Source organism: Colossoma macropomum, unplaced genomic scaffold, assembly GCF_904425465.1.
Source record: "Colossoma macropomum unplaced genomic scaffold, Colossoma_macropomum, whole genome shotgun sequence".
NCBI classification, from domain to species: domain Eukaryota; kingdom Metazoa; phylum Chordata; class Actinopteri; order Characiformes; family Serrasalmidae; genus Colossoma; species Colossoma macropomum.
The window spans coordinates 15233954-15258221 of record NW_023494796.1 but is presented as its reverse complement, the minus strand read 5'-3'; the positions used below and the strand labels follow the sequence as shown (position 1 = coordinate 15258221).

At 39.7% G+C, this 24268-nt stretch overlaps 2 protein-coding genes across 12 annotated transcripts in view; one reads left to right on the top strand and one right to left on the bottom strand.

Annotated features, from left to right (window-relative positions):
• Window positions 1-17041, top strand: part of LOC118816805 (putative methyltransferase NSUN7) — a 32310-nt gene extending 15269 nt beyond the window's left edge. The window contains exons 7-13 of the mRNA XM_036583400.1: window positions 3013-3226; window positions 4304-4447; window positions 4543-4644; window positions 5805-5922; window positions 12448-12550; window positions 16059-16329; window positions 16971-17041. Of these exons, the coding sequence (XP_036439293.1) occupies window positions 3013-3226; window positions 4304-4447; window positions 4543-4644; window positions 5805-5922; window positions 12448-12550; window positions 16059-16329; window positions 16971-17041 (1023 nt within the window). The remainder of the gene's footprint in view (window positions 1-3012; window positions 3227-4303; window positions 4448-4542; window positions 4645-5804; window positions 5923-12447; window positions 12551-16058; window positions 16330-16970) is intronic.
• A 2667-nt stretch (window positions 17042-19708) lies between these two features.
• apbb2b (amyloid beta (A4) precursor protein-binding, family B, member 2b) overlaps window positions 19709-24268 on the bottom strand; it is a 65109-nt gene continuing 60549 nt past the window's right edge. For 9 of the 11 annotated variants that reach the window (XM_036582914.1, XM_036582917.1, XM_036582918.1 and 6 more), the window contains one exon: window positions 19709-24045. In XM_036582914.1, the coding sequence (XP_036438807.1) occupies window positions 23875-24045 (171 nt within the window). In that variant the 3' untranslated portion in view covers window positions 19709-23874. The remainder of the gene's footprint in view (window positions 24046-24268) is intronic. The other 2 variants (XM_036582915.1, XM_036582916.1) reach the window with 1 other exon arrangement.

The window sequence follows — 24268 nt, the reverse complement described above, 5'->3', positions numbered from 1 at the left end:
AAACCTTCATCACAAATTCCCAAAAAGTCAAATAAAATAAAAATAAAAACTGAAAGCAGTGATTTGTAAACATTTTATGCAGACTCAAAGGAGATTTTTTAGATAGACAGGAATTTTAAATTCATAACATGTACATTTTTACAATCAGTGATAATAAATTAAGGGACGACCCCAGCATATTTTAACCCCTTAAAATCCTAGGCTTATTACATACTAAGGCTTATTATTCAGTAACTACAGGGATTCATGGTTAAATTATTCTTCGGTTATAGAAGTGTGTAATAAGACCTTGGGCCCTCCTGCTGGCCCTGGCCGTTTAAGGGGTCGTTGCATCATGTATCAGCTAAAATAAGCTTGATCCTTTTGTTCTGTTTTTGCTCCGTTTACTCCACTGATGTAGAGGCACCATAAATGGACACTGTTTACAACCTGCAGCTGTAAATTATACATGTAATATCTGCAGCTCCAGTGTTTTCACTGGGTTTAAACTAAATGTGTGCATGTACATTCTGCTGCTTGCTACCAAAACCCATTACTAAACACATCCCCACAGAGTTTTTCACCCTTGAATCGCAAATGAATTTCAGAAACACAATGCTGTTCTAGCCATGTCCACTGTTTCTGGTGTCTTTTCATCTGTTATTCAATGGTCAGGAACCCCACAGAGCAGGTATTCTGCTGTGTCTGATCCACTTGTACCACAACACACACACTAACACACCACCACGTCAGTGTCACTGCAGTGCTGAGAATGATCCACCACCCAAATAATACCTGCTCTGCGGTGGTCCTGTGGGGGTCCTGACCATTGAAGAACAGCGTGAAAGGGGGCTAACAAAGTATGCAGAGAAACAGATGGACTACAGTCTGTAATTGTAGAACTACAAAGTCCTCCTATATAGTAAGTAGGGCTGATAAAATGGACACTTGCAGAAACAAGGATATGTTAGCTTATGAGCTAAATACATTCCCATCTCCTTTGTTAGATTTTCACTCTTTAACATGGTTTCACCAGTATTCCCACGCATTAGCTTTAACGTAGGCAGGGATGCAGTGACTTCAGCGTTCACACTACTAATGTTACGCAGTCATATGCATCTCTGACCACCTTGGAAGGGTGTAGGAATGATAGGATGACAGTGCCTCTGTAAGACTCACTGAACCCTGTTCAAACCTGTAGTTAGCACTATCCACTTACGACTGGATCAGCTGGGTACCTTGCTGTTGTTCATTAGACTACAGCATGCCATTCAATACCATTATCCTGGACAAGACCATTGTTGATCAGCTGTCAGATGAAGATCCATCATCCATGGACTTGTTGGCCTGATAGGCAAACTGCAGTGGGTTCCATGTGGGGTTGAGGGTGTGATGTCCTTCAAGTGTGCTAACACCAGTATCTAGTTTTAATGACTACAGATGTCAGAACAATGGGCCCATAGTCATCCAGTCCTGTGATGGCTGCTTTTTTGGGGATGGGTATAACTGTGGAGCATTTGAAGCAAGAAGGTTCTTCACATATCTTCAAGGATATGTTAAAGATCTATGTTACAACAGGTGAGATGAGTTGGTCAGCCAGATCAGGAAGGTGAAACACAGTCTGGACCTGGTGCCTTTCTGACCTTAAGTGTCTGGAAGGTTCTCCTCAAAGATTTTCAGTGCACTGGGTGGGAGTTAAAGTATGGGGAAGGGGTGCTGATGTTTGTTGTTTGGTTTGTATGAGATGTGAATCAGAGCTGGAGAGGTGGGCTTTTTAAAACCTGTGTTCAGCTTGTCCTGCATTGTCTGAGAGGGATGGCTTCTTGTAGCTGGTGATGTCTTATAGGCTTGTCCACACAGTCACTGGGTCGTCGGCTGACAGCCTACTGCTCAGCTTACTGGCGAAGCCCCTTTTGCCTTTGATCTCTCCTGTAAGAGAGTTCCTTATCTGATCGTATAAATTCAGCAGATTCTCGCTTCTACCTGTAGGTGGGGGAAAGATAAACAAGGCAGTGATCAGATCCTGGACAGTAACAGGCCTGAGACTTTGAATCTTTTTCAGAGCCGTCCTGAAAAGTAATGTCAGCCCTCCCAAAGTGAAAACTGACAGTGCAAAATATTAAACTGCTTTTTTTACATTTCTGTTTTGAATTTTTGACCTACCATATTACAGATTCACAAACGTCAGATAAACATACACAGAATCATGCTCAGCACAAATGCACATATACACTCATACACATAATGCATTTGTGTGCATTTGTATGAGTATCAGAAGCTCTGTAACTAAATATGGGATCTTTTAAAGCATGACATTTCAAAATTGCATTCTTGTGATGGAATGTTGCTGTGTGAATTGCTATGGGCTTCATAAATGGCTAATAAACAGTAATTATTAACAATTATTAACATTTTATTTATTTTAATTTATGGCTGCCTTTAGAAGAAGAATAGAGCAAGATCATCATCATCATTGTACACAACAAGCACTTTACTTGATTGTCTGTTACAAGCTATAAATGTCCATGTTTAAGGTAGAGTGTGCTAAAAAAACATTAACACACAATTATTAGCTTGATGCTAAAATTACATGTGAATTCCCATTGACAGGCTAATGGAAATTAGCGTTAAGCTAGCAGCAGAATTTTTAAAGAAGTTTTTAAGGATTAAAAACAATTTCTGGATTAAACATTGCTATATTTAGGGAGGGGGCGTGGACAGCTGGCACAAAACATAGTCATGATATTATGACTATATTTCGTAGACATTAAGGTAATTGTCGCTGAAGTGACCCAAAATGGTTTGAAACATCTTCCCGTGATCAGCCCTGTGGCTTAGCGGAGTTATAGGGTAAATCTTTGGTTAACGATTGGAAGTGCAAGATAGGGGTTTCTAATGAAGTGGACAGTCAATATGAATCACTTGCATTGCCCTCACATACATACGTTCATATTTTTCCTGCCCACAAATATGTAAACTTCTCTGTTTCCACTGAGTGTGTTGAATGTATATGTTTGTGTTTGTTTCTTAAAGGCTAAGGTCCGCAGTCTGGCTGTGAGTGCGGTCCGCCCCCTGTTGGCGAAAGATACTGATATTCTGATGGTGGGGTCCTTCTCTGCTCAAACTGTAGCACATGTAGCGGTCCTCGCTTCTGCCTGTGATGTTCGTGTCCACATCTGTGGGCTTCCTGCTGATCCCGCCCACAGGGAGGGGCTACAATCTACAATCTCCACCATTGGCTGCAAAAGTGAGAGAGCATTCAGAGTTCACTCGTTATGGCTGATCTTTTGGCTGTTATGGCTTGTTCTTTTTTTTTTTTTACCAAAGATTTCATCTCTCTATCATTAAGATATTGAGACAAAACTTCATGAAGTTCATAAAATTTGTCTGTATTCTGGTTATGCTAGAATTCATAGCCTATATGGGCAGTACATGCTCATTGGCCACTTTATTAGGATCATGCTAATAAACCCTAAGCACATTATCATACTGGAAGTAGCCTTTAGAAGATGCATAAATTTACAATAACAATACAAAACAATTCTCAGATAGGCTGTGAAATTAAAAACCATGCTTGTTTGGTATTAGGGGGCTAAATGTGTGCCATGAAAACATTCCCCACACCCTTACACCACCAGCAGCAGCTTGAACTGTTGGATGCAGGTTGGGTCCATGGATTAATGCTATTCATGGCAAATTTTGACCCTACAAGCTGCAAGTCACAGCATAAATTCAGACCAGGCAACTTTTTAAAAAAAATCTTTTTCTGTCCACTTTCAATCAGCCTGTGGTCATCATAATCTTGGATTCCTGTTCTTGGCTGAGAGGAGTGGATTTGGTCTTCTGCTGTTGTAGCCCATCCACCTCAAAAGATGCTTTTCCGATCACTGCTGTTATAAAGAGTGGTTATTAGAGTTTCTATTAGAATTTTTGCCTTTCTATCAGCTGGCCATTCTCCTCTCATTAACAAGGCATTTCTGTACACAAAACTGACCCTCACTAGATGTTTTTGCGTAAACTGTTGTGTGTTAAAATTCCAGGAGGTCAGCAGTTCCCAACAACCACACCACACTCAAAGTTACTAAGGTCCAATTTTTTTCCCATTTTGATATTTGATGTGAACATTAACAGAAGCTCTTGTTGTGTATCTGCATAATTATATGCATTGTGCTCCTGCCACATGATTGGCTGACATGTGTGTATGATTTTGATTTCATGCTTTAGCTCCTATGGTTAAAATACAGCTTAAATCAACCAGCGTAATCAATTTTCTGGCAGTGGGAACCCCAAGCCTGTCTAATTAGTGAGGTATCTGTGTGTGAAGATGTGCAGTTTCTCTCAGATGAGTTTGCTGAGCTGAATGAATGGGACTCACGCATTCAGACGGTTCGGGTCATTCTACTGCTGCCGCGATGTACAGCGTCTGGGCTTAGCAACCCTGTAGAACACATCCTGCATGAGGACGGAGGTACGGAAAATGAGAAAACCAATACATATGGATGGTTAAGAATTCCGCTATCTACGAAGAGAGTGACTGTAAGTAACAGTAACTGTTCTCACCAGACAGGGAACTGCTGCAGGATCTGTCTAAGGGCACCATCTCGGACACCAAACTGGACTCACTGGTTTCTAAACAGATGCAAGACCTTAGTCATGCACTAACATGTAAGACACACGCATTCACTCATGTAGGATACAAGCAAGCACACACCCTCAATACACACCACACAAGCACAAAACAGGGCTTTATTACTTAAACCAGCAAAACCCTAACTGTAGCTATTATGACAGTTAAGGCCATTACACACGGAATGAGATACGAAAAACAATGAAGCAAAAATGCAAAATATATGTGATTGGTCAGTGAGTTTTTGTCACAGGTGAAGGTTCTCAAAAATCGAAAAGAGGGTGAAGAAAATAATGTCACATTTTCACCATCTGGAAAATCGCATTTGACATGCAGTCACGCACTCAAATTCATTTACTGCCCTCTGAATAAATCGTGGTCAGTGTGTAAAGGCCTTCACTGTGATACTGCATCTGTCTTGCATAACAAAACCTTTCAAGGCCAGTTTTAGTTTAGTATTATAAAACATTACATGACCAACAAACTAGACACATTAAGTGATTATTCAACTGGGATAATGCATTGTTTCTGTGAAAGTAATTTTGTTTGAAAGGTAGTAGCCACTTAGCAACACAGTGATAACTAGAATCTGATCTAGTTTAAAAACAATCAGTGGCAAAATTAAACAAGCCAAAGCAAAAAAACCAAACCATAGTATAGACCAAGAATATGTTACTCCTGCTGGTATGAACAGGATCCTGAAGTGTCCCTTTCTGAGGTGTTTAATACCACCACGATGGGATCTAGTTACCCATCACTGCTCACGGCACCTCCTGGTGGCCCAAGTGGCAGTATCAGACTATTGTGCAATAACCTCACACATGCGTATATAAGAAGCCAGAGCTATTACATTTTCACTCTGCAATGCAAGAGTGATTTTTCATCAAATACTTTTCACTGTGTGGGGGTGTGTATGCATGGGAGACATTCTGAATCACACTTTTACCCCAGAGTGATTCTCTCGTCCTATTTTCTCAGGCCATTTTCCACTAACACTGTCTTCTAAAAAAAAAGGCCACAGCTTGTACTTAAGCTTTGTAGATAGTAACTGAGTTTCTCATACTGTATTCATATTTTTATACCCTTTGTACACTTTCTTTCATTAAAGACATAAAAAATGCATCAGTAGTATCCACATAAGTATCTGCAGCTATGTTAAACTGAAATTTTCTTGTTCGCCACATCTCCTGAACTACAGTTCCCAAGGTGCATGCTGTGGTCTACTGCACATGCTCAGTGTACGCAGAAGAAAATGAATCATTGGTGAAGAGAGCACTTGAGAAGGCAATCATTAGGCCAAAGCTACGGCCATTCAGGTACACACACACACACACACACACACACACACACTGCCTCTATCTATAGTCAACATGAATTGCAAAAATCATGGCACGTTCTCCTTCCATACTGTGACGTATGTGTTGATATGACCTTCCCTGCTCACTGATGCACAGTGATATAATCAAAACACAGAAGTTTATAAGTGGTCAAACATCAGTATACTTCAATCAAAGATTTCAGGTAAACAAGATTTTTTATATTTTAGTCGTAGCCAGTTCCATCTGCTAGTTAGGTCTCCCTATATCACACAATGAATGTGTTTACATGCACTTAATAATCTGATAGCTGCAGAAAATCAGATTTTGTCAGTAACCCGTTAATTGCGTTTACATGCACTTGAGTAATCAGATAATGGAAAATCTCCGGGTCTACATGAGTCAGGCAGTAATCGGATTTCTGCTTTGCAACCAGCCAATAAATTTAGTAAATGTAGCATAAAACTCAAACATCACACTACAGCTTCTTTTATTTTTAAACATTGAGTCATTTCATGGAATATGTGAATATACATCATCTAGAAAATAATATATTATTTATAATTAGATTTCAATCCTTCATTTCGTCAAGCATGTATTTGGTTTCAGCGTCAATCCAAAAGTGGTTTGTTGCCATCTTGCAGGTGCTGTGTTAAACGCCGCTTGCTTATTTCCGGTACTGTGGTCTGTTTTTGAACATTTGTGACTGAAATAATAGAAAGAAATCAGAATAAGGGCATACATGTGCTGAGAAATCAGATCACTGAGCTAAAATCCAGCTCTTTATTGGACTGCATAATTGGATTTCTAGGACTTACTCTAATCTAAGACATTGGAGTTTGCTGTTTACATGACCACTTGAATAATCAGATAAATGCAGAAATCTGATTATGATTGGATTACTAAGTGCACGTAAATGTAGTCATTGCTACCAAGCCAAGTCAGGTGATAGCAGCCAGCACATCTTTTCAAACTACTGCTAATGTAACATCACTGAACATGCTTGGAGGAGAAAGCTAAATGCCAATTCTAGTAAGCCCGTGTTGGCTAACACTATGTTGAGGCAAATGATGCTTTCTAGGACTCCAGGCCACAGATGAATGTGGAATCACCAGGGAGTGAACTTGCAATCTTGCTTCAAAGACTGGAACACCTGGAAGCATGGAAACAGCATTTTTGTCCTTTAAAATGGTGTAATGAACTGTGCTTATGACCATGACAATGAGTGTGAACTAGCCAGATTTTCCACCTTAAAGTATATTCACACTGAGATTTTTTACGGCCGGAAGATAAAGCATTCGAAATTATTCCAGAATGTAAGATCATCATGGGAAAAGGCCTATGGCTTTTTTCTCTAACTTAAATTAATTAAAGAGACGGACACAGAAATTTTTGACCGGCGCTATCATGATGACAGCATTTACACTGCTGCATGCCGCCATTGGTCGAGCAGAAAGGCACGGAAACACTTCAACATCAATATATAAACACATTAGCTTACTCTGCTGTTTCTCCTGACTATGGGAAGCTGAGCTGTGCTAGCTCCTAGGGCACTCAGGTAGTAGTTGTTTGTGGTGGTGAAGAAATATTACTGCATAATGATGAAAAAGCGACAAGAAGATTGCAACCTTAAACCATTCACTCTGGACACCTGCAGTTAGGACTGTACAAGGTTTCTGGTTAAATAGGCTTTTGCCCCTGTGGTACGCAGTTGTTATTAGTAACTAACAGCAGTTAGTGTGAGGTAAGCAGTTGTGTGTTGAGTTTAACATCATTTTTTTTATTTCTGTCTGATAATGGGTTGGTAAGTTTCTAACGATTTTCCTTACTAAAGTTGGCAAGTTGGTGTTCGTCATGCTCACTATAGTACCGTCTATGAGAATCTTCCACCAAAATGAAACTGAGTACGGGAGTCAGAAACTGATGGGCTGCAACGCTCTGTAAAATGTTTAATCAAGGGCCAGCTTGATTATCTGTAAATGTGTTAAAAATCAGGCTGACCGGAGCTTCGTCAACATGTGTCAACATGTGCACACCTTGCCTGTGGCTGACCACAAAAGCAAAACGTTGACTATACACTGATAACCATAACATTGAAACCACGTTGTTGTATTTACACTATTTGTCTATTTTATCAGCTCCACTTAACCAGTTAAGTGCACTTTGTACTTCTACAGTTACAGACTGTAGTCTTCCAAATACTTCTTAGCCCCCTTGTACCCTGTTCTTCAATGATCAGGACCCCCACAGGACCACCATAGAGCAGGTATTATTTGGGTGGTGGATCATTCATCAGTGGTCACAGGACACTGTTGGCTGGATATTTTTGGTTGGTGGACTATTCTCAGTCCAGCAGTGACACTGAGGTGTTTAAAACTCCAGCAGCACTGCTGTGTCTGATCCACTCAGACCAGCACAACACACACTAACACACCACCACCACATCAGTGTTACTGCAGTGCTGAGAATGATCCACCACCCAAATAGTACCTGCTCTGTGGTGGTCCTGGGAGGTCTTTATAGTGAACTTTAGCTGAAAGACCGGGGAATCATCGTACTCAAGGAATATTTTTTTTCTTTCTCTTCTTTCCCTTTTTCCTTTAAAAAAAAACACATTGGACTTGATGTGAAAGTTCCACTGCGATAAAATCGTCTTTGTTTGAAAAATGCATACTGGGCTTGCATAGATCTTTCCCCTAATGGTGACTAAAGTACTTTTTAGTTTTGCACTGGAGCTACGAGGCTAATATAGCTAATGAAGTTTATATCTCACCAATTTACATTGTGAAAACTGCATATCTAAATCACACAGCTGCTTTAGTGACGACTTGGTCATAGTTTAGTAATCCCAAATAGACCTGCCTATCTCGAACAGACTATTCCTCTAACCTTCTCTATCAAAGCTTCCACACACTGTTTGAGAACGAAATCCCTCCTGTCACACACCACTACTTCCAATGATTGAAAAGTGTCCGTAACCATGGCAACAGCAAGTCCTGTAATCCAGTAAATAATATGTTGCAGTTCTAAAGATCTGTATTAACCACAAGCCTTTAACACCCCATACTGCAATTATCTACCTATTTAATACACACACACACACACATAAATATATATGTCCACCATGGAGAAGTGCGGACGTAATGATGAAGCCAGCATTTGCTCTATGCTTCTTACTACAGTGACTTACAGTTTCCACAAATAATGGACCAAAAGAGTCCATTCCTACAAGTCTCTGCCTTTTGAGGTTTGCATATTTTGATAAAAGCAAGTGAGCAGGATCTGTTTGTCATTAATGAGCACATATGCAGGCTGGCTTGGCTAGATTCATGTTGGCTGTGTAATTCATGATTTTGTATGGCAGGCTGTTCTCCATTCTGTCCTCTCCATCATCTCTTCAAAGGAAAACTCCAGCATTTTACAACCTAATCTATGTCTGTAGCACACAGTCCACTACCATGAGCATCATTTTGGAGACATATCCTGTACATAGAAAAGAACTGTAAACTCAAAACACACGTCTCCTTCTCGCAGTAGCCATACAATACATTTTCTGCTGGTTTTAGAGATCCCTCAGTTCTTTAATAATGTTGATGGGATATATTTTGAAATAAAATATGTATGATTTATGAAACTGGAAGAGAACTGTATTTTTGTCTTTGTAGCTGAGTAAGTCAAAGTGTTTAAAGGAGTGAACTATATGTAAGATGACGCAACCTGTCGAATTCATACTCCACACTCCAAACAAATGGGGCAACATATCACCAGAAAGTTGTGGTGTCCACCCCTATCATATCCCCCTTCAAACATGTTTACCTACCAGTCTAGAAGAAATGTTACAGGTTCAGCATCAAATTTCATCCCTTTACTCATCAAGAGCTATTAATACTTTTTTTTTCTCTATTTACGTTTTTTATTTGCTGCCAGAAGTGGTTTTGTGCCGAGAGTGGATTGCAGTGGTGATAATGGTTGCTTGCCAAGAGCTCCAGCCATCATCAGCTGCATTCCAAAGCCTAGGCTGCAGCCAAGGTAGGCTGCATTTCTCAGGCCGTTCCAAAGTGAAGGTCCTTTCGTACACAGCCTAGAAATGCGCCTACATTCTGAGTGATTTTGAGGATGCATCTGATGTATCCTTACGAGTCTTTGGTTACCCACAGTTCTGTGTGCACAAACAAAGCGAAGGAAAAAAAAACAGCATCACGAAATCAACGGAAAACGAAGCCACTGGAGCAGAGCTTGTTTTAAAATGTAAGTTGTTCAGGACTTTGAATTTGACTTTATGAGCTTATAAACTGATTGATTAATTAAACCATTCACCCATATATCATATTTTAATCATATATATATATATATATATATATATATATATATATATATATATATATATGTATAGTTTATCGTACTACATAAGCTTGTTGCCGTATTAGCTACCATAGCAACAAACACAATGCAGCGGGTTCTCTCACAAGTTTCTCACCGCAATTGCAAGAGGCGGGACCTTTCTGGTGACGTCATCCCACAGCCTCTGTTCCATTTGTGTGACCACTAGACTACTACGGTGGAGTCTTCATAGGGCGGTCCTACCGAGGACCCGCCCTACCTCGGTTGCAGCCCTGGCTTTGGAACGCAGCTACTGTGTTTACTGGATGCTACAGTGACTCACTATCGCCTCTTTAAGTACAAAGTGGTATTACGAGAGAGGTGCTGATATCTTTGCAACATGATACACAGACATCTTTGAAGTAACACCAAAACTGGTATTTCTTCATATTATGTTGATCATTTTAGTTAATTCTGAAACTGTAAATCTGTTCATTTTGGAACTAAAAATAATTTTACACTAAAAATACTACAAATCACACCTTTGAATGCTGTTTTTATTCTGGAAGTTGTATTCAATTGTTTGATATTAAGAAAACTGCAGTTCTTTTTATTTCGCTGCAGTTGTCTATGTGGAGAGGCGTAGATAGATTTCAAAGCAGGGGTCCTCACCCATCACCTTTCACCCCTCATTGCTCGCTAGGAGCTCAACACAGAGTCATAAAAAACAGTGTCGTAACAGTGTCCTAGTTAATCTGATAAAGATCTTTAAAAAAATCTTTTATTTGAATATATTATTAAAAACTATCAGCGCTGTGGCCAATTGGAGGGCTGCAAGAGTTTATAATTGAAGGTAAGGGAGAGCTGCTCATTTCTACCAGTCATGCAAAATGTGTGTTTTTGTAGAAAACGTCCATGAATTCCACATTCAAAGGTATTTGTACATCAAGAGGTAAATCTGTATAGTTTGTTCTTTCAAAGGTGGAACGGGAAGAATTTGTTGTAATATGTTGCCACTGTAGTGGCACAGATTGACTTTTTACAGGTCCTACCTGATCATCATAGGCCGGGTTTTCATTCAAACGTTTTAAGTGTTCTGCGCATTTATGAAATTTTAGCAGAAAAAAATGCAAATTAAGTTGTTTCTATCCACTACAGTTGTGTGCAGAAACTTTAGATGACGTAGGCGACTATAATTTACAGCCATTTGCCATCTTTTTATGGCCGTGTTGTTTGTAATGGCCCACCTAATGAGGCCTGAAATCTCCGTGCCACCCCAACGATGTCTACCTTGCATCTGGGAACACAAACGCACCACACAATTCTGGGAGCACATTGTGAAGGGTCATTTTTCAAAGGAGCTTTTGACTAAGAATTTTAGAGAGTTGAAAGCACCCCTCAAATGGACCATGACTGGACCATCTGTAGGGCCAGTAGTTTCTCACTTACAGCTTGTTACATCATTGTTTATTTGAAAAAAACCCTTTTCCATTACTCTGTTTCGTGTTCCAGCTTTAGCCATATTCTGACTTTCCCACCTCGTCCTAGTATAAAACTCTACTGCGATATTTGGGTTCTGGCTTTTTCCATTCACTTTTTTTGCACATTTTTAAAATTCACAAAAAACCAGTAGATGGATAACCGCTAATAATACCATTAATATAACCGCTAATATAATAATTACTTTAAGGAAACCAGAAGTAACTGGAACTGCTTTTTTGCTATGCTGCTCCATTATTCTAAAACCTTTGTTACTGTTATCGAGAAATGGATAAAACTGAATAAGAACAGCTTTAATACATGCTCTCATTCTCACACCTGTGTTGTTAGAAAGTAATGACTGCACTTCAGCCATGGCCCATTCGCTTCTAGGTTCTGTTTTGAGTACATAGATTTTCTGTTATTTTCTTAATACAGAGTAAATTTGTTAGACTTATTGTCTGTGGTAACTTAACATCGACTACAGATGTGGTGGATGTACTCTGAACTTCCGTCGGACCACCTACTGCCATTCTTTAGCCCTCCTCCTTTCCCTTTCTCTCTGTGGTCCTTATGGAAATCACCAGGCCAACAATTCTCAATCCTAGATAAAAACTAAATCCTACTGTTGTAAAATTCTAATGTACTCTGTAAGCCTGTGTGTTTCTCTTTGTGGTTCAAGAACAGGAACAAAACTCTAGTACTGAGTGTATTCTGATCCTTCAGGATAGTGTCTACAGGATGGAGGGAGGAGGCAGAGGAGAAGTTCTTCAGACTGGAGGAGTCGGACTCCACTGACGGCTGCTTCATCTGTGTGCTGAAGCGAGATGTACGTGTTTGTGAATGTGTTTGTCTAAGGCTCAGTTCACACTTGGTACTGACATCCATCTTGAGTGATCTGATCATGACAGGGCGGCAAGATGTAAAGCTCTTTATTAACTAGCATTTCCAGGGTCTCCAGTGAAAACTTAAGAAACATACTTCACACAAGTTTGAGAATATAAACGGTTCAAGTTATGCAAACACAGGTTTGCGCATTGCTGCATTCTAAAATGTGTCATGATGCAAATCATAACACAGTGCGCGCAGCATTCTGAGCGTCACAGCAAGGGGTGCAAGCCTAGCCAAGCTGTCTTGTACTGCCAGCGAGCTTTCTGTCAATTGTCATGGCAGAACAGCATCTCCCACTGAACTGGTTTACTCGTCTACACATACACCGATCAGGCATAACACTATGATTATATCTTGTTTCTACGCTCGTTGTCCATTTTATCAGCTCCACTTACTATATAGGTGCACTTTGTAGTTCTACAATTACAGACTGTAGTCCATCTGTTTCTCTGCATACTTTGTTAGCCCCCTTTTACCCTGTTCTTCAGTGGTCAGGACCCCCATGGACCCTCACAGAGCAGGTATTATTTGAGTGTTGTATCATTCTCAGCACTGCAATAACACTGATGTGGTGGTGGTGTGTTAGTGGGTGTTGCGCTGGTCTGAGTGGATCAGACACAGCAGAGCTGCTGGAGTTTTTAAACACCTCAGTGTCACTGCTGGACTGAGAATAGTCCACCAACCAAAAATATCCAGTCAACAGCGTCCTGTGACCACTGATCAAGGACTACTATACAAGATGAGCTATCGTCTCTGACTTTACATCTACAGGGCGGACTGACAAGGTAGGAGTGTCTAATAGAGTGGACAGTGAGTGGACACAGTGTTTAAAAACTCCACCACCACTGCTGTGTCTGATCCACTCGTACCAGCACAACACACACTAACACACCACCACCATGTCAGTGTTACTGCTGTGCTGAGAATGATCCACCACCCAAATAGTACATGCTCTGTGAGGGTCCATGGGGGTCCTGACCACTGAAGAACAGGGTAAAAGGGGGCCAACAAAGTGTGCAGAGAAACAGATGGACTACAGTCTGTAACTGTAGAACTACAAAGTGCACCTATATAGTAAGTGGAGCTGATAAAATGGACAATGAGCGCAGAAACAAGGAGGTGGTCATAATGTTATGCCTGATCAATGTATATTTTATATATCATTGCCTCTTGATTACATAGATACAATAGGTCTGTGCTGTGATGCCGCAGTTAATCAAGGTGGTCGTTCATTGCTGTCCGGGATGCATCAGTGCACTTTAGCCTGTACATTACAAGTGTACTTAGCACTGTCCACTTATGATTGGATCACCCAATACACATTAATGCTGAGTGTGAACGGGGGTTCTGATACAGAAAGGCTGTATCAGGGTGTACGGTGATTACTGATTACAGATGATTACTGGCATGTCAGTGGGTCGCCTATTTAAGTGTTCATGTATAGCATCTCCTCTATATGGATCATTCTACTGAATTCAAAACATTTCAGATCTTGAACTCACTTGGACTTCAGACTAAAATCCTCGAAACATTCAATTTTGTCGCTAACAAAATCATAACACTACCAGATGTTTCAGTATTAACAATTTTAGCTAATTTTGAACAGAATTAAAAAACTCTAGCCAGTACCTGACTAGCAAACACAACTTTTAACAGTTTACACATAAAATCATAACATTTTTCATTAAAACACAAAAAAAAGTTTACTTAATTGTAGAAAATACGTGTTTCGGTAGTGACTTTGGGACACATTTGCTTCAAAACAGTGGGATCTAACTGCTCCCCATGTGGCCATGTGGGACAGAGGATTCAGCCTCACTTCCTGTTCTAAAATACAGGGGTGTGGCTAAAATAAGGCTCTGCCTATGGACTGAGTCTTTGTTTTGGTAGTGACATGAAAACATGGGACAGCATTTTCTGATTATAGGCTTTTAGAAATATTTAAATTATTAAAGTTTCTTAAACATTAGACTCAAGGTAGATCTAAATCTTTCAGGTTCACTTCAAAAGAAATGAAAAATAAAATAAATAAATAATAAATAAAAAAATGCAACAAAAAATACAGTAAAAGGGGTTAGTGTTTGGCATGGTCACCTCTCAAAGCAAGGACCCTATAAATTATGATTTAGTATATATTTAACTTATTTTTATCTCTAATAATGCCTTGGCTATATTAGATCATTACATCTAGGCCATCCTTTGTTCTGTATTGGACTATAGAATATCTGGCCACCTTATACAAGTGGAGCTCAAGTTTAGTCCTTGCTGTCCTAAATTCTGGAAGTGCAGCGCTGCCTCTCTATAAATAATAAATTCTGTTGTCTGACCAGATCAGAATCTACACACGCACAAACCAAAAATAACCATCATACCGCCTACAAGTTGCCATGCACATGAGAAAATGGGTGTGTAAGAGCACCATATGAGTCTACTATGCTTTGTCAGTAAACCTTCCACATTCACAAAAAGACTATGTGCACCAGTTTGTGGCTCTGAATCAGGGATTTGAAATGGTAGAGAACAAAACTGAAAACTGAACAGCATCTTTCACAGAATGTAGGAAAAAACAGAAATATCAAGTATTTTTTTAAGTGATACATACAGTTATTTTGTACCAGTTAATTTCCAAAGAATCAAGGCACAAGTAAAAAAACTAAACGTTCTTGCTCCAGGGTTTAACCCCCAACATACATGGGTTAATAACATTCTTCTAAGATACACTACTATACGGACCTGTAAGAACAACAGCAGCACCAAATCAGTCACTATTGTATTTGTTTAATAAAAGTTCCAAGTTTGAGTGTTACTTTAATAATCCAGGAAAGGTCAAATGAAAATAAAAATAAGATAGAAAGTATGTCTTAGCTTAAAGTCGTAAATCCTTCCATACTGTGGTCCATTTCGGAAAACATGCTATAAGGGAGGGTCTCTAAACTAGCTGAGCCGAACAATAGACATATGCTTGCTAGGTCGGCTTTCGCTCGCTTTTTTGTTTTGTTCAAACTGCTTGGGCAGGACAAAGTGCATCAAACTTATGCAAGATTTACATTCTAGAAAAATGCTGTTTGTTGTCGGTTTTCAGTCCAGTTAACCAGCAGTGAACTGGAACTATTTGAGCTGGGCCTTCAATTCGGACCATAAGTGTTGGTGAGGAACAAACCAAGTTCTATGATAAAACGATTTTCTGTTAGATTCAATGGAGGAAAACAATTCTTGATTAGCCAATTCTTCGCCAGGCATTTCAAGAATTTAGCTCTTTCAAATACAAGCAGGATTCTATTGAATAAAAGACTAAAAAATCATAGATATGGATTTTTTAGTTCGTTTAAATCATTAGGACTTCTCTGAAGGCCTAGAAGAGTCTGAGAATCTCCCTCTGCTGTTAACCACTTCTTAACTCCACTACAAATTAATCACAAGTGCTCTGTATGTTTATGCTCTAACAGCAGGAACCAGCAGAACCAGAAACCGTGCAGGACATATTGGCGCGTGCAGCGGCCAAAGGGCTACTGGGTGACCTGATAGCCCCACAACCTTCCGACCAAGTCAAGCGAAAAAAGAGAGAGAGACGAAAAGGAGCAGCAGTGCCTCTTCCTCCCCTCTACCCCCTTCCACCTGCCATTGCAGTCACCACTGGACTTCTAAATGACCTCAGTGTCCCTGACAGAGTGTATGAACAGTCACCTATGGCTACTGCTGTCCACATCAGAACTGGCAGTATGTATTTTAGTAACTTAACAGGTGATGAGTCCAGTGACTCGTGTCGCTCTTCCACTGTTGTAAATGAAGTTTCTACAACTCTTAATCAAGCTTCTGTTGCTCTAGATCAAGCTTCCACTGCTCTAAATCAGCTTAGCACTGAACCAGACGTGGACAACTCTGTAACAAATGACGCCGTAAGTAAGCAAACGAAAGGTCACAGGCATCAATCTAAAGCTCGGAGAACAAAACAAAGAAAAAACAAATCTAAATCTCGCAGTCATGCAACAAAGGCACACAGATCACGGCAATCACGCAAGAGACGAGTGACACACAGACAGGCCCGTGTAAGAACACACACTCTCGCACCACTGGCTACTACCGACCACCCACTAACACCGGCACCCCCTCCAGCCACAAGACCAGTTGCTCTGAAGTCCCGACTGTCAAAGAGCGAGCCCCAAAAGCTGCACAGTAGAAGAAGACCTCAGCAGGAGACTTTGCAGGAACTGCTTGGCCCCCAACCAGCAGCAATGGACCTGAATGGGGTGATTAAACTAAAGCAGGAAGTGGTCAGATCAATGTGGGGGGTACTTCCACCCATCTCTGCGAGCGGTCGCACACTCCTTTCCTCCAATTTATCCTCCCATCTTCTGCAGTCCTCTTCCACTTCCTCGTCCACTGGTTCTTATCTCTCCAGCGGGCTCTTGCTGCCCACCAGCCGTTCTGAGAGTCGAGACTCTGTAAGGTCAGGTGTGAGACCTTGACGCTGACCTCAAGGAAATGATCTCACCAAGAACAAATTCCAACATTAAGCCCAATTCAAGCTACATTAACCTTGGGAGGTATTACTATTGTGTATTACATGATTATCAAAAAGATGCATCATTTTATTCAGTACGAATTAATAGTAGTCCTGTTCCAACAGACAGTGGTGTAATAACAAATTGAATACACAACGGGCCTGGTTCATAAGTCCTGGTAATAAACCCAGTTAAAAGAACTGACATTTCATCTGCAGATAGTTGTGTAAACCAGGCAGACTTCTTACAAATTACTTTACAAAATTAACGTAAAACTAATTCAGCTCAAACAGTGCTTTATACAAATCCTGCTCTGAAGCCTCACAGGACGTTACAAGGTACTTTTCCTTGCTTTGAGAACAGATGCACCTTGCAAAGCGTTAGAAAACAAAGCAAATATTATACGTAATTTTATCTAGAGAAACTGTCTTATTCTATTGGCAGACATTTTGCTTGTTGTAAGACATATTGCAGGTATTGTTTCTTGATTTCAATGGGATACAATTCCATGAAATTACAAATATCTCAAAGTGAGAAGTATTTGATATATTAACTAGATTTAAAATAATTTCACTTGCCGAGATCATTTTTTGGCAGTGTAGCGTTGAGAAAGGATATACTATGTACCTTCAAATACAACACAACTGTTTGGTTCCATGACATTCCACAGAAGTCTTAGTAACACTGATCTAAACTAATTCAATGCACTCACAATGACACCAAAGCATTTCTACACTCCTCTAGAAGTGCAGAACAGAAATGATCTGCACACATTTGCTTTGCGTACACTATAATTTTGTTGACCCATATTCTACATCTTTGGTAGTATGTTATTATTTTCTCTTAAGTACTCTTTTAACATGTGCGCTGTTTCCCATACCAAAAATAGTCACAAGTAAAGTTGGGAGAGTGACATTTGTCACACTATGTTCAAAAAGCAGTTTAGGCTGTAATGGCCAGGTACAAATCCTATTGAATGTCGACAAAAAAAAACTTTAGCCACTAATTTTGGATGTGTGGAGTCTTAAAATGCGGTAGTCATACATTTCCCGACAGCCAGGAACAGCACAACATTTAATCATTTCCCCACCAATAACTCTGTTACAGACTGTCTGCAGTAACAACAATCTGCAGCACTTCAACGTGAATGGGTGGAGCTACACCGAATGTGTGGTTATATGTAAATGCGTTCATTCAAAATAGACCATTTTGGAAGCGTAGTTTCCATTATATTTTCATGGAAATCTTGATATGAGATAATATTAAAGTTTGAATTAATAAAGTAAAAGTTTCCTGAGTACACTAGGCTAAAATAACGCCTCATAAACCTGAAACAGCTAGTTTTAATTAGACTGTCATGTTCTGCTTTCATCCCTTAAAATGACACCAAATCATCCTTATAAAATAGTGTAAATTTTGATACAACAGAAAACAGAGGAAATGTACTGATTGTTTATTTTTATGTATTTTGAACTTTTTAAATAATCTAGAACACCCAGCTAGTTTTTATCAAATACCTACACTGCCAAAACTTATTGTTGTGTGACACCAATACCAGTATAAAGGTGTAGCAAATCTATAGTGGGCTTAGAATTATAAGGTTCTCACATTTTTTGTTGAGATTATGTACATATATTTATTCATTTATAGCTGATTGTTGTTGCTGGGGTGCTACAAGCATCATAAAGTCAAAAGTAAAAGAGTAAAAGGCTCGTTATTGAAAATGACATTATAAGGTTCTGTCTGTATCAGCAATTAGGTACGGCCAATGAATGTGGGATAACCAATCAAAATTCACGTTTTACCTATGTGGTCAAGCTCAGCAAGCTTTTGCTATTTTGATCCTCAAAACTGTCTCAAAACTGCACCAAACACAGATAAATATATTATGGATATATTATACATTTTAATTCCAAGATGACAATATCTTGTTCAGGATTACAAAAAAGCTTTGGAAATGTGGTTTTCTATGAAACTGGCCCTTCAAGGGTAACTCTGGACCTTTCAGATCTGCACAAAGCTACCTTGTAACTGAACAACAGAAGGTATATATCTGGGTTTATATCTCCATCATAAAGGTAATAAAGGTAGAAAAACTCATTTCAGTCTCTTATACCAGCCATTCTGCCTCTGAACCTGTTCATCTAGGCTGTGTTTAATAGATGGCTCTCACCAGCATTAACCGATGCTTGAAAGAACATGCAGCACTGCTAGAACATTTTAATAGAACCATTATCACCACAGGAGGCAATGAGTGCAATTGAGCATCAGAAAGAATGAAAATACTCTGGTCATAGAGTTGATTCCTCATTGTAAAACCAAGAATATAAGAAAAGCACAGCTGTATTCACTAGTGCTAAGTGGAGCGTTAACAATAACAGTCAGTGTTATTCATATACAATAATGCTGGATTTCTTGGAGGTAAGAACAGGCTGCACTGCTCTACAGTTGTAATCTGATGGCAAAAAATCTAATGCTGCCTCAGTATGCACATCTATTTAATCTATTCACTGGTCTCAGATGTACAGTAAAGATGCTACTATCACACACACATCAGTGAAAATACAATACATGAATAAAGTGAAAGGAATGGGTGATTATTTTGATATGCCGTTTATTCTCACAACAGATTACATTTAATATGGTGTACAAATTAGTGTAGAGCAGAAGAAGCCAACGTTTCCACAAGTACGTAAGTGTTTGTGTTTGTGTGTTTGACCCATAACTGAGATCTCTACCAGATTTGAAGAAGAAAGCCACTGCCCTGCCTTGAAAGAGGGGAATAATCCTATGAATCTGCACAGGACTCTCCTGATCTCTGTACTCGCATGCTCCATGTGCACCTGACCAACTCTCAGCCTACAGAGTACACTAAAAAGAACGGAAAAAGGCTCATTAATAACACTGAAATGTACAGGCTGAACGAATCTGACATACAAGAACTATATAAAACAATACTTAAAAAAGGGGGGGTACAAGTAAAAGGTAAAATTCTTATTCTTATAAACATCAACAGATTAAAAATCTCGCCTTCACATCAGTGCTGGAATTGAGGGTGTGCTTGATGCACAAAAGAAAATGATTTAAAGTTGGCATACATGTAATGGTAACAGTATTGGCAGATAATTGTTTTTAAAAAAAAACAGCAAATTATCAGCATGTTTAGGTTTCACTGATATTTCACGCAGACATTTGAAGCCGTTTTTATTGTACTCTGGAAGAGCAGAATATTCAAGCAACTTTGGGTTGCTGTGCACAAATGTCTGCATTATCCTGCAGTAATATTATATTTCTCTATAGCACTAATTTATGTAGTTGTAATGCCAATTTCTACCTTTTATAAATATGTAACGGTATTAGCTTTGGCATCAACAGATATGTATATGAAAAATTTTGGATATCAACATTGGCCCACAATTCTCACATCTGTGCTTCCCTAATTTAAAGTCACACAGAATCAATGTATACACAATACTCCAATACACCCTCAATTCAGAAAATGTGAAGTAGGGTGGTCTAAGAGGGTCATAGATTAATATATATATATAGATCTTAAACCAATACATTTTAACAGGTAGGTGAGAAACATCTGTATGGCATTTTCACATTTTTCCCCCTCTGGAAAACATCTGGCAATGTACTTTCTTAAATTTCTTGCATTTGTTGGCAAAAATGGCTCAAATATTGGCATCTTATTAGTGTATTTGTCCTACAGGTTTTATGGTAACAGTGGCAGCTTCTGTAAGTGAACATCAACTTTCACAGGATTAACCAGGGCAACTGTACAAGGATTGTGGATTTTAAGGTTGTCTTTTTTTTCCTTCTTCTTTTGTTCTTCAGAAATATGGAGTGATTTGTTTAATGTGAGCAACGGTGAAGAGAATGTCTGAGCACAGAATAGATTACAATGAAACCAGTATATACCGATATAAAATAGAATAAATAAAATAAAAAATATCATTTCTGTTCAGTACGTCTTTTTCTTCTTCTTCTGAAATTGTCCCAGGACATGCAAGGCAATGTGTCTTTTTTATTTCTCACTTTCCCCCTAATTGTCCTCAGAGCTAAAAGAATGCATAGATTAGACACTTACGGTTCATAACCTCCTCTCCTACAGCCAACCATAAAATAAATTCATCTGTCTTTCGCTCTTTTTCATCTCTTTGCTTTTGTCCATTGGTTTATCTACAACACATACAATGGATTTTATACATTTGGCCAGAATGTGTTCACAAGACATGCCAAGGCAAAATAATATCAGAAAAAAGAAACTATGACAAAATAAGAGAATCTCAAATTCGAAAAATAAAAGATAGCTTATAACGTGATAAGTGTTCGCAAAAATGTTATATATAGATACTGTACACACACATACACACACACAGATGACTGCTTGGAACCCCACTGTGAGGGAGCGACAAGATTAGGACTACAGCCAACAAGGCAGGAGGAAACTACAAACCCCAGAGTGCAGCAAGTTCACAGATGCATGTATGTTGAGTGAGAAGCTGGTCGATCCAGACAATGAAAACGATGGCCGAAATGAGGACAAAGGCGTAGAGCTGAAACAGTTTTAGCACAGTTCCACTTTTAGAGCACAGTTCAACACGCCCGCTCACCTGGAAGCACTGCTCAGTTGAGGAGTTCCTTTAGATCCAGAGTGTTTGTCCCTCAACAATGATCTCACTGATTTCTCATCTGCCCCAAGCAAGTATAAGGAGTTAAAGGGAGGGCGCAGGATGTTTGGGCTTGAGTCCATCCCCATGCAAACAAACTGTCCAGCTCAAAGATGGGTTCCGTAGTTCACCTCATCATATTAGTATCCGTTCGAGCATTCTTTAAGCCGTCTCTGCTCGAACGGAATTGTGAAGGCAGCTTCACTGTGGAAATATAAAATAAGCACATCCACAGATTCCGAATCAGACAAATCCACAGGGCGACCCCTTTTGTCGCCTGGGTAGGCGTCAAGGTGTCTGATCCATCAAGAGGATTATGTGTGGGTGTGTGTTTCAAGTTCAGTGGGGGGCGTACGTTACACATTTCTTTCCACAGCTCCGAGTCAGCAGTGCTGAGGTGAGTCCAGCAAACGGGCTGTCAATACAGTCCCATTAAAAAAACAACAGCGTCTCTATATTACTCTGTCTTTTTGGTGAAAGCTTCGATCTGTATTTACACATTTAATGCTCAGCATCACAGCGGCACAAGTTTCTGACGTTTGTTCGCTTAAATACGTCCGTCCATTCATCCTCTCTGTATGGAAGCCCATTCCAGCCAGTCAGAGGAGAAAAATTGGCCTGTGTTTCTGGTACCAATATGACAAAATATTGACTTAGTATCTTGAAATAATGACTCATTTTCTTGAAATATTGACCTATAATCTTAAAACAGTGACTTATGTTCTGTAAATATTGACTTAATATCTCAAAATACTGACTTGCTTTGTCAAATGACTTAAGTATCTCCTAATAATGGTTTATCACTCCCAAAATAACTTCTTTTTAAAAATTTAATTCATTATTTCAAGACACTACGTCTAAATTTTAAGAATATCAGTCACTGTTCTGGGATACTAAGTCAATATGACACACTGCTGCCAGAAACAAAGGGAAAAATTATTTTTCTCCTCTACCTGCTGGGAACGGACTTCCCCACACCACTGTCCACCCTTTCACCGATGATGATGAAGGCAGTGACACAAGAAGTAGAAAAAAAAACCACACACATGCTTTGTGTAGGAGTTCAGAGGTCCTCTAAAGATGCTTTAGAAGTTCTGATGAAGCAGCAGCAATTTACACATATACAGTACACATATACATACACACACACGCATTCATGCACCTACTACGGCCAGCTGGGATTGTACAGAGGAAGCTCTAGTGAGGTTAAGCAGTCGGATTTGATCTGTCTGGAGAATCCCACGCATACACACACACACACACACACACACACACTTTGATCTTTCTAGAATATCAGATCCACGAAGGCCCCAGTATTCAGTTTCTGTAGATGGGCGGAGCCTGTTCTGTGTCATGCTGAAGAGGTGTGGCTAATCATGCAGATTAAGGTCATGACTGACAGTCCATGATACAGGAGGCGGATCCACAACAAGCTAGATATGATGAAGGATCAGAGGTGTGCATGTAGGGTTAAGCCTATTCCTGGACTACACAGCATTCTGAATAGAGATTCCCCATTGAAAGTAAAATGTAGGCCTGACGCTGCGTTACAGAAACATCCTAACTCTTCTGTTTAGTCACCATGACAACTTCAGTTAGGACTGAATTTAGGACAGTAGCTATTACAGAGTAATAGTTCCTAAGTTCAATATCTTTTCCTAACTACAGACAACAAAGGAGTCTTATAGGAGTAGTTCTACTAACTTGAGATAAGATGTTGTGAGATGTTTCTAAACAAATTAAGATTTACTTCTGTAATATGAACTTGCAGAAAATGAGGACTAAAGTTTTAGGATGTTTTTGTAATACAGCCCCTGGACTGGACTTAATCTCCAACTGGAAAACCAACCCTAAGTGTCTGTGTGCTTGTGTGTGTGTGTGTGTGCGTGTAGAAGAGTGTGTTTTGAGTCTTTGCTTGGCATCAACACATTTTCTGTTAGACATCTTCCATTCTTTGTTAAATCTTCCTCTTCAGCTCCCCAATGCAGAGCACATTTGCGGGGGTCCAGGCATGTTGACTGAATGCATGAGTATGTGAGCGTAGGCAAGAATGTGTGTGTGTGTGTCTGTGAATGTGTGTGTGATTATTGAGGCAGCTCAGTGACTGGTCTCTTCTGCTTGAGGGTGTCGATGAGGGACAAAACGCCGCGCTTAACGCTGGTGGAGACGCGACGCGTCACGGAGTCTGAAGGGGGTACCTGTGAGCAAGCCTTCTGAGATGGCGGGCGAGCAACCAAGCACTTCTGATATCTCAACTGCAGAGTGAAGAGAAGAGAGAAGGAGAGGAGGTGAGAGGATGATTTTTGACCAAACTGTGGTTTAGATATATTTAAACTATTCTTAAAAGGAATAAAACCCAAAATGACAACATTTGGGGTAATACGAAAATTGTTTCAATAAGTTAAAACATATCTGGTGAAGTTTTTCTATTTAGTTTTGTACGGGAGCTCCGCAGCTAATGTAGTTAACAAGTAATGA